The 10,818-nt window shown below is 42.8% G+C and overlaps 2 protein-coding genes across 3 annotated transcripts in view; both read left to right on the top strand.

The window, feature by feature from the left end:
• Positions 1-1,530, top strand: part of dmc1 (DNA meiotic recombinase 1) — a 4,169-nt gene extending 2,639 nt beyond the window's left edge. Inside the window, exons 4-8 of the mRNA XM_005721957.1 lie at positions 8-14; positions 67-181; positions 918-978; positions 1,083-1,199; positions 1,373-1,530. Of these exons, the coding sequence (XP_005722014.1) occupies positions 8-14; positions 67-181; positions 918-978; positions 1,083-1,199; positions 1,373-1,442 (370 nt within the window). The 3' untranslated portion in view covers positions 1,443-1,530. The remainder of the gene's footprint in view (positions 1-7; positions 15-66; positions 182-917; positions 979-1,082; positions 1,200-1,372) is intronic.
• Positions 1,531-1,758: 228 nt separating this feature from the next.
• Positions 1,759-10,818, top strand: part of gspt1 (G1 to S phase transition 1) — an 11,826-nt gene continuing 2,766 nt past the window's right edge. The window contains exons 1-12 of one of the 2 annotated variants that reach the window (XM_005721763.2): positions 1,759-2,191; positions 2,451-2,495; positions 3,814-4,086; positions 4,167-4,200; positions 4,407-4,484; positions 4,580-4,760; positions 4,879-5,033; positions 5,275-5,415; positions 7,425-7,518; positions 8,944-9,024; positions 9,170-9,343; positions 10,644-10,733. In XM_005721763.2, coding sequence (XP_005721820.1) covers positions 1,996-2,191; positions 2,451-2,495; positions 3,814-4,086; positions 4,167-4,200; positions 4,407-4,484; positions 4,580-4,760; positions 4,879-5,033; positions 5,275-5,415; positions 7,425-7,518; positions 8,944-9,024; positions 9,170-9,343; positions 10,644-10,733 — 1,542 coding nt within the window. In that variant the 5' untranslated portion in view covers positions 1,759-1,995. The remainder of the gene's footprint in view (positions 2,192-2,450; positions 2,496-3,813; positions 4,087-4,166; positions 4,201-4,406; positions 4,485-4,579; positions 4,761-4,878; positions 5,034-5,274; positions 5,416-7,424; positions 7,519-8,943; positions 9,025-9,169; positions 9,344-10,643; positions 10,734-10,818) is intronic. The other variant, XM_005721764.2, reaches the window with a different exon arrangement.

Here is a 10,818-nt window from a genome sequence, read left to right as displayed (position 1 = left end):
CACCTAGAAACCGGGTTTCCCTGTTTCTCTGGCCTTTCACTCTGCTTGTGTGCTCGTCGTTGGTAGATTATCGACTCCATCATGGCTCTGTTCAGAGTGGACTTCTCTGGCAGAGGGGAGCTCGCTGAGCGGCAGCAGAAACTGGCCCAGATGCTTTCAAGGCTGCAGAAAATCTCTGAAGGTCTGAATCAGGATTCTCGGTTTTTGTGTATAAATATTTATGCCATTAACACCTTATCTTTTACACGAACTGTTGGAAACAGAAGTTGCTGGTGGTTGACTGGAAATAGCACCCTGATCATTTTCCTCATATAGTAACTTTTATGTATAAGGAATGTCGGATAAACAATCATCAACATGGAGACAGAATGTTTTCAAAGCTTCGAGATGAGTGTTTCCACTGACTGTGAACTGACTGTGCAACAGTGTGCTAATTGGGCCAATGACTTGTGATTTGTAACTCCTTAGCCACAAAAAATCTTCCATTTTGACAGATGAGGACCAGAAGTTTTTTTGCACCTACAACTCTCACCATCTGGTGACCTTATATACACTGTAGGTTTAAAGCACTTCCACTTTGGCTTCATTTTTCCAACCTGGAAGCTAGGTCCTAGAGGTGGGAGTCACAAGGCACCCCATGATGCACGCTTAACAACTGCTTAAGCTGCTTAAGAGAATATTACATTGATCTTTCACTTTTGAGCTCAGCAGCTTTCTTGGTCTATAAGAATGTAACTAGAATACAACCAGCTGAGTCTGTGTTCATTGACAATGCCTCATTCAGACTGATTGCAGTCTGTTTGCATTCATGAGACAGCAACTATTTACAAACCTTCAACTATCTCTGTGGGTGATTGCGATTCTTAAACCGATGCTTGCGTTCAAACTTCACTGACTCTGATCTATGTTTTTGTCAGAGTACAACGTAGCTGTGTTTATTACCAACCAAATGACAGCTGATCCTGGAGCCGGAATGACGTAAGATAGCGCAGATTCCCTCATGCTTACAAATAGGAGGTTTTCTGATACAAACGCCGTGTGAAACACTGCTGAGATGTTCTTAAGTTTCTCACCCATTTCAGGTTTCAAGCTGATCCCAAGAAGCCAATTGGTGGGCACATCCTGGCCCACGCTTCCACCACACGCATCAGCTTAAGGAAGGGGCGTGGGGAGATGAGAATCGCCAAGATATTTGACAGGTATTTAGCAGTTCAAGGGCAATTTTCATAGTGATCAGTTTAATTATTAATAACTTGGATCAAGTATACGACATGATATGACACTGTAGTGACAAAGATGTGAACGTGAGCAAAGCGTGAAAAGTCTTAGATAAATGTTCTACACTCATCTGTCTCTTCGTGTTTGCTTCCAGTCCTGATATGCCTGAGAATGAGGCAACCTTTGCCATCTCTGCTGGAGGAGTTACTGATGCCAAAGATTGAAGTATAATTGAAGTATAATAAATGGAAAAGATGAGACTTGCATGTTAACACTGTTCCTTGCTAACCCCTCAACTTGTTAGTTATATTATTTATTTATTTATTAATAGCTTCATTAAGCTTGTGTAATTTGTTAAAGATTAAAGTCTGACATATAGTATTGTACTATTTGGTGGTGGTGTTGTTTCTGTTTGAGAGATTGTTATGAAATTAATAAAGAATAAAAATCCCTTTTCTGATGTTTCATACTTGGGTTTCATTGGGGGGGGGGCTGCAAGACTAATTGTACCCTGACTGTATACTTAGCGGGTTTGCAGGTGTCCGGTGCTGCCCTCTGGCGGTGTGCGAGGGACGTGCAGCTGCCGTGCACCACTTCTCGTCAGCTACGGGATCCATATGCTTGTCAAGGCAAGGCTTAACAAAGCAATGGGAACTTCACCGAGCGTGCTGCTAAGAGTCTAAAACACACCAGCAACTAAACCCATATAAACGGAACCACAAAAATCATTCGCCTTGCCCGGTGGTGGGAAGCCTGTCAACTCTGGAAAAAGCAGCGATGGACACGAGAGACACAGCCCCGGATTCGTGGGAGCTGGAAGAGGATGCCGAGGCCCCTGCTGCCGCGGCGGGACTCCCTACCGCCTTCGCCGCCCTTAACGTCAACGCCAAGCCGTTTGTCCCCAACGTTAACGCCCCGGTGTTTGTACCAAGCTTCCTTCAAGCCAGCGCTGTGGAAATGCCGGCTTCAGATGGTAGGTTAAATTCCAGACAGCTGGCTGGAAGTTAGCTTAACTTGCTAGCTTGCTTGCTAGTCCAGCTAAGTTAGCCTTCCTGTGTGTAACTCGCTGTGCTGAACAGCACAGCATACCCTCTAACTCATCAACAAGTCGGCACAAGTGCGGCTGTGGTGCAATAGCTGATTCATGACGTAGTAGTAACGAATATGTGAGCCGCGGGCAATCTTTTCTAATGAGTAGTTACGAAAGTATTTTTTGTTTTCTTATCTTTAAGGTACCCCTGATCCAGCTGCCAGTATGGAGGTGTCAGAAACAGTCGGTACGCATCCACAGTGTACTCCAGTGCACTGCATGTTCACTTGGTTAAGTTACGGCTCTAGCTCAGGCTTCAGGGGGTAGATACAGGCTCAGGTGTGCAAGATTTAACATCCACGTTATAAGTATCACACCAGACCTCATGCAGTTTTTAAAGCTTGGATGCTCACTACTTGTAAGTAGTTACTGAGCCATATTTGGTTTTCTGTCATTGGTAGAAACCCACGTGCATGGGCCTAGGTAGAATGTGGTGCAACCTCACTCGCTCCTGCCCAAAATAGATCTCCTACTGGCACATGCCGTGATTCGTATGTGTCAAGAGCTGCCCGTCCAAGGCCCCGGCCTGCTCTGTGTCAGTGCACTGTGTTTGGTTACACCAGGAACATATTAACTTTGTTCTGGTGAGGCTTTATTTCCCTCATATTTGGCCTTTTGCCCGGATGTCATACACCTCTGCTTGAGTTATGGGGAACTCATTTTTGCTTTTCAAAGAGTGGCTGAGGCAGGGACACAAAACCAGATGACCGTGTAGTGTACATGAGGACAGATAAGTGAGCGAGCTCTGCAGTCACCTCCCTTAGTCCCATTGCCTGCAGACACATTCATGGAGATGGTTGCTGCAACATTTGTTCCTTCAGATGTCCCCGAACATGTCTCAAAATATAAGTACAGCTTGACGAGACAGCCTACAAAGTCAGCTGATTATAAATGAAGGGCGTGGAGAAGAAAATAGACATTGTACTCAACTGCTGGGCCGCATAATTTCATAGTGACGGAAACTGGAGGCTTATTTGTGTGTTGCCAAGGGAAGATGCTTCTTCTTCTGCAAGGCACAGCACATTTTCAGCGTCCTCTTGCTCCTGATTTATTTATTTTTGACGCGCTTGCGTTGCAGAACATTGCATTGATTTTGTCTTTATAAAGTGGGCAGACCACGGATATGTAGCAATAGGGTGCTTTTTAGGTTATTTAGAAAGTCTTGCAGCACATATTACACAGCATGCTGGATTAAAGCAATAGACTATGCAGGAGATGTAGATAAATGGAGGTGAGGCCTGTCTTTGAAGTTGTTTGATTGAAATCTTTGTGCAAATGTGCTTGAAAAGATTTAAGTTTGCTAAAAGATCTGGCAAGATGTACATCAGCTTGACTGAAGCCCAGGATCTGCAATAAGTCAGTTGTCACTTTTGATTTTATTCCTATCATACAGCGTCTTTAAAGTTCCTCCCATCAAATGAAAAGCAGCCCCCAAGTTGTCGGTGCGATGCCGGTTATTACAGCGGAGTTAGATAACTAGAAATGTAAAAAATGTGTGCTTCCAGCTCCAGTGGAGAATGGAAGCACAGAGGCAGACATGCCCACAGAGGAAGAGACGTGGGAGCAGAAGGAGGAGCCCGGGGGAGACGAAGGAGGTGGCGGACAGGAGGATCTGGGGTCTGGGGAGACCTGCGCGGTGGAGGGAGGCGCAGCAGGGAAAGAGGACGAGGAGATGATGGAGGAGGAAGAGGAGGAGATGCCCCTGCCCAAAGTGGCTCCGGCGCCACCAGACGCCCCTAAGAAAGAACACGTTAACGTGGTCTTCATTGGTCATGTTGGTGCGTTGCATTCGGTTGTGTTTCATCTAAGGCTGTTTATGCAAAGTTATGTTCACTAAAAAATTGGTTGTACTTGCCAGATGCCGGGAAATCGACGATCGGAGGACAGATCATGTGAGTGATCCATTAATTTTTAAATGTTTTGTGTTGTTTTTGATTCGTTTCTTTATGGAGTTGTTTTTAGCTCAACTAGCGATACAGGAGAATAAAAACACAGAGTTGAATCATCTGTTACAACAGCCGAAGCCTGTGGCTGTCTCGGACGTGCACTGGGCTGCACGTTTTGTTAACGTTTCCTCCCTTTGTGCCCTCATTGAAAGGTACTTAACTGGAATGGTGGACAAACGAACCCTGGAGAAATATGAAAGAGAAGCGAAAGAAAAAAACAGGGAGACATGGTGAGGGGCGTCGTGTTTTGACGGCATTTACCTTCTTTGTGCCGTACGCACCTTTTTGTAAAACATAAATGAATGCACGAGCGCGGTTGTTGCAGGTACCTGTCGTGGGCTCTGGACACAAATCAGGAGGAGAGAGACAAAGGGAAGACGGTCGAGGTTGGAAGAGCTTACTTCGAGACGGAGAAAAAACACTTCACCATCCTCGATGCCCCCGGACACAAGAGCTTTGTCCCCAACATGATCGGTGGGGCGTCACAAGCTGACCTAGCAGTCCTGGTGAGACAGATCTTTATCCCTGAACCTCAGAAACATATCACCCGGTTCTTTCACGGGTTGATTTAATATAAAAGGCGCTCTCTAAATATTTCTCTCTTGCCTTATTGGTTTTTGCCAGGTGATTTCGGCAAGAAAGGGCGAGTTTGAGACGGGATTCGAAAAGGGTGGGCAGACGCGGGAGCATGCCATGCTGGCTAAAACGGCAGGAGTTAAACATCTCATTGTCCTCATCAACAAGATGGATGACCCCACTGTCAACTGGAGCCTAGAAAGGTGATTTAAAATGGATAATTTGGGAATTTGAATGTTTATTTTGGACTTTATTTAAAAAAGAAAAACATGCAGTATCTCCAGGAAAGTGTTAGTAGTGATTTTGGGCTTTAAAGCATCACCAGTTGTGGTTAAGTGACTGATTTTATTTGTTTTATTTGTTCATTAATGATTCCAGTGTGATATTTATGTCAAACACAATGTTAAGAAATATTTTAATAATTTTTTTGTTTTCTTCTCGCAGGTATGAGGAGTGTAAGGAGAAGCTGGTGCCATTTCTAAAGAAGGTGGGCTTCAACCCTAAGAAGGACATCCACTTTATGCCTTGCTCTGGACTCACAGGTGCCAACCTCAAGGACCCTGTATCTGAATGCCCCTGGTACACGTAAGTCAGCTCTCTGAACGGCCCCTGAAGTCATCAGGCGTTGAACGCGTGAGCTCTTTCTGAGTATGTCACGCTTATTTATATTTCAGCGAATTCAAATATAGTTCTTGCAGTCTGTATTTCCTGCTCTATGACGAGTACAAAATGATGAGTGCCCGGCTCGGCCTATTATTTGCGTGCGAGAGTTTATTTAAAATGCACGCTAAGTGCTTTGCAGGAAGACAAATCAAAGAGAAAGACAACAAAGGGATAGATTACACAGATATGCAGATTAGTAGCTGACACAAAGCCTGTGAATAAATGTTATGTTTGGAGTGATAAAAGGGGAAGAAAGAAAGAATGAATATTTAAACACGTGGCTTTTTAAGAAAAAAATAAAGTTAAAGGTACTAATTTAAATATGTGAGTGAATTAAAAAAATGAATAAATGAGCCGTCGAGTGAGGAGGATTCTTTGATTCTTTGTAATTATGGTGCTGACCATATGAATGATTATGATGAGCAACAACTAGAGGGGCACTAGGTGTTCTGTCAACACTTCAGGTTATATTATTATATTACTGTGTAGAGTAAAGAGTTTTCATTATACCCCTCTGGATGTAAAGACACATGGTGACGTCCTGCACTGTCAACAAGCAGACAGGCTGCCCTTGAAAGCCTTCACAGCGCGAGAACACAAGACAAACAGAACACAGTTAGGTCATTGTGCTCTGAACGGCATCACCAGGCTTGAACCTTTATAAGATAAAGTGAGACCTCACCAGAGAGAAGGGTCAGTACCAAAAATACCACAACACTGTGTCGACCTTACTGACTTTAAGCACATAAATATACTAATTAGTCCCCGTCATCCAACTGGTCACTGCCTTAATCATCTCTTACAGTATAATAATCTATAAATAACAATAATAACAGTGATTCTGAAGTACACAGTGATCATAGTGGCCATGTTAAAGCTTAGCTGGGGTGATAGGATAGTTGCTTTGCTGCATAAGTTGATAATTATGTGTGAAGAAAGAATCAATATGTAGTGTTCAGCTCACACTCCTTCAGCCTCTGGTGACTTTGGGAGAATCAGAGGATCAACATTCTGAGGCCAAAGAGACAATTTGTTTGAATTAAAGGAGGTGATCTATTATGCTGAGTTCAAACTCCACAGTTCTCTGTTGTAATCTGTCAAAGTAGTTTAAAATCAGACTTATGTATTTTACCCTAGGCCTTGAGGCAGCCACTTAGTTAATGAACTCTTTGAAGGACGCTGCGTTAGCGCTTCGTAACCTCTCCATTTAAATTTCTTCTCCATTTGGCCCTCTACAGAGGTTGGGCACTGCAGCATAAACAACATTATTACAAAAGTGTGCAGTGAATCTGGGATGTTGTTGCCTTTGAAATGGTTGCTTCAAAGACAGGGACCAGGTTTGCAACCACCTGTGTTCAGCTGCCATCTTTAAAGAGACTGGCGCTTCAAGACGGCGATAAAACGTCTGCTATCAGTTTGCCATTGAATGGGCGGTCAAGTTGGCAATTGGATGCAATGTGTTTTTGATAACGTGGCAGTTAACTGCGATAAATTGGGGAACATTTCAAATGTGTTGCTTTCTACATGCACACTTCATAATATGCAAATCGGAAAAAAGTGGAAAAAAAGGTCTGAAGCCGGAGCATTAGAGTCACATTTATATGCTAGCTTTGGCTGTGTTTGAGCATCTGTAATTGTAACAGTATGCATAAATGGTGGGTAATAATGAAAAGATGGAGGTAAGGCTTGTTTACACATGCTGATTTCAATATTTCCAGCATTTATAATGAAGGAAGCCGGTGTGTGCGGTGTTTCTTTGACTTTTTGCTTTACAGAGCTCATAAGTCATAGAGAAATAAGACTGCACAGATTTGTTCTGTTTTCTGTAGTGTTGTTTGTTTTTTTGTGCATTGATTTGTGTGAAGCAAATGCTGACTACAATAAAAACCTTTACTGTTTACTTTTGTTTTGCTTATTTCTTTTTCTAACAGGGGTTTGCCATTTATTGCCCACCTGGACAGTTTGCCAAACTTCACCAGATCAAGCGACGGGCCTGTCAGACTACCTATCGTAGACAAATACAAGGTGAGCAACTGGAAGCTTTTGATCCTCATTTCCTGTAAGAAGAAAACCAAAACCATTGGCAGCTTGTGTTCTGCACAGCTCCGCTCTCAGAGGATGAGTGGGTGTAAAATTTCTTTTGGTTCGTGCTCACTTTGCCAAAATCCTTTTTCGCTCTCTTGTCAGTTTGTCATTTTGCTTCCTCTTGAGTTTTTTTCCCAGAACACACAGACAGTCACACAATGAGCCACACACACACACACACTGTGGCCTCCGCACAGCCATTCCTCTTTGAGATAATTGAGCTCCTTGGCGCTCAGCTTGGTTTAGATGTTGGAAGCAGTTCATCACACACTGTAAGCGTTGTTGGAATTGAATTATTTTGAAACAAAAATTGACCATCGGCTCTTCCTCCTTTCTTCATATGTCATCATCTGTCTTTATCCTGTTGTCTTTCTCTCCCAGCGATTGCATAAGAGCCTTATGTAGCAGTTGTATGACTAAGTAGCCTCAATTGATGTTCTCCTGATGTAATGGGATTATGGTTCAGTCAACTGGATGCTGCATACTAATGGTCACCGAGACTGCCAGGACTTTGATACAGCAACCTTTCAGCTGTGGAGAAAACACTGTGCATTATTTTGGTGGTGTCTGAAAGCTCACAGTCATGATCATTATTTCATTTTTTTACTGCCAAAAGAAAAGTATCATATCTTATACAGCAAGCTGCTTCTTCCAAGAGTCCATGTTCTTCTAAGGCTTGCATTAGAACTATGTGCTTATTGAAAGTATGAGGAAATGCAGTATTTAAGACTAAAGTAAATGGGATATGGACTGGCACTTACACATTTATATAGCACTTTTGTTTGTACCTAAGGGTTTGTTTAACATTCCTGCACTCACACATGTGTCGGGGGTAACTCTGGCCCAGTATCTTTCCCCAACCATCGTCTGACATGCAGACTTGAGTCGCTGGAGAAACAGTCCTCTGACCTTCCACTCTACCTCCTGAGCCACACCCACCACAGTCAGAATGGATTTACTGACTGTTTAAAGTGAACTTATATATTTGAACTGTATATTTTTATTTTTGGACTCTACTAGAGTAGCTTTGCATGATTCAAAGTTCAAGATAATCCTTATTATAATTTTGTTCTGAGCTATGGTGCATTCCTTCAGTTCACCCACCTTCCCTTTAAGCCAACTTTCCTGTGATTGGCTGCTCCTCGTAAACAGGAGATTTGGACAGAAGGGGGGTGGAGCTCCTGTTCTCACAGGGATTATTTGCAAACAGCAAAGAAACTTTGACCATATTTGATATGACATTCCACCAGTGTAAAAGCATCTATATGGCAGATGTTATTTGGACACATGGGTGTATTAGCGGTTAGCAAAGTATAGTGCATTTACTTGAATATTGCCTCTAACTGTGGGTTTCCTTGTTTGTAGGATATGGGTACTGTTATCCTTGGAAAGCTGGAATCTGGATCCATTAGTAAAGCCCAGCAGCTGGTCATGATGCCAAACAGGGTGAGTCCTCTTCTTGATTGAAAGAGGATCCTATAACCACAAATACTCAGTTTCATTTTCATTGCCAGTCATATATACTTCTGCATCAATGCAGAAATAGTCTTTCCTCACTTCACGTGTAGCTGTATGCATGTGTGTGTTGCAGCACACGGTGGAGGTTTTGAGCCTGCTGAGTGACGATGTGGAGACGGACGACGCAAGTCCTGGGGAGAACCTGAAGTTGCGGCTGAAGGGCATAGAGGAGGAAGAGATCCTTCCTGGTTTTATCCTCTGCAGCCCCGACAACCTCTGCCACTCTGGGCGCACCTTTGATGCGCAGGTAAAGACTGGATAATTACTGCATGCTGGCTTCTAACTCCTGACTTTGACAGTCGTTAACTGTGGGGAGAAGTTGGGGGGATGAAGGGGGGTGAGGTAACCACAGGTGATGCCATTTATTTAATTGAATGCCAGCAAATAAACTCCTCACCACAGGCTCCTGTAATGAATCCGCTCCCGTGTCTCTGCTGTGTCTCATATTAAAAACAAAACTAAATGCATCCTTTTGCAGGTTGGCTATGTTAGAAAGCAGTCGCCACTCTGGTTGATGATCATGTGTTCACAGCAGGTCTACACAGACCAGCAGAAGTAATTATCAAAGATGAGGCATTTCTCCATAAGAGCTTTGGAGACACATTTTTCAAGCCTGTGTTAGTTGCAGAGTTGTCTGACGGAGCTTGCTTTGGACAAGTTGAGCAGACACAGGCTTATAAAGTAAGACTTTTGCCAGACAAATAGTTACTTATGTGTTGATAATCTGTACTTTTCTTTGTGAAATGCTTACCTTCAGGTCTGAAAATAAGCTTAGGCAAGACATCCATTTAGACATCGTAGTATACACACCGCTTTATATTAAGGGGTCACAAGGTTCAGAGGATCTTTTCTGGTATTATAAGAGAATATGTGACGCAGCATGCAAAAACCCACCTGTAGTCCAAAACGTTCATTTTTTACCAAATGTTTCTTAAAATTTCAAAGCTTCAAGAGATTCTTAACATGCAAAAAATTATTTTCCCATTTAGTAGTCTCTAGTGAGACTCGGGTCTCACTTTTAGTTGTTGATTATCTGCATTTTTGATCTGGAAAAGATCAAAGATGCATTTGATCCGGGCTTGGGACCCCCCCCCCCGTGGCTCGGTTGAAGTTAAGATAACAAACACTGGGAATACTGCGAAGCCCGCTTGTTGTTGATTGTGTCATTCCTTGGCTGTTTTCATGCACAGCTGGGATTCTCGGGCAGAATCTTTTGTCAGCTTTTCCTGTACTGTATGTATTGAAGCATCTCCAAACACACATGGAAAATACAGCATATAAGGCAAAAAAAGAGTCAGAAGAAGGCAAATTTTCTTATAATTTCTTAAAGTAATCTTCAGGAATAGTTCTCTAGGCTTCTTGAAGGACATCAACGCTGCTCTTTGGATGTTGGCTGCCTTTTTTTCAGTTTTTTACTCTTTATTTTTCTTATATTCAAGAAATTAAAACAAATGATGTGCTTTTGTAACAGGCTACTAACAGCAAAGTATCTAAAGACACAATCTGGTTTTCAAGTCCTCTGAAATGTTCTTTTTTTTTTTTTTTAGATCGTCATCATCGAGCACAAATCCATCATTTGTCCTGGTTACAATGCAGTCCTTCACATCCACACCTGCATCGAAGAAGTGCAAATTACAGTAAGTTACTGTTGGGCTTACATATTACCGTATTTTCACGACCATAAGGCGCACTTAAAAGTCTTAGATTTTCTTCAAAAAGTGC

The sequence above is a fragment of the Pundamilia nyererei genome, unplaced genomic scaffold (genome assembly GCF_000239375.1).
Source record: "Pundamilia nyererei isolate P.nyererei 1_Seehausen unplaced genomic scaffold, PunNye1.0 scaffold00005, whole genome shotgun sequence".
NCBI lineage: Eukaryota > Metazoa > Chordata > Actinopteri > Cichliformes > Cichlidae > Pundamilia > Pundamilia nyererei.
Note: the sequence above shows the minus strand (reverse complement) of the source record. Positions and strands in the feature narration are given on the sequence as shown.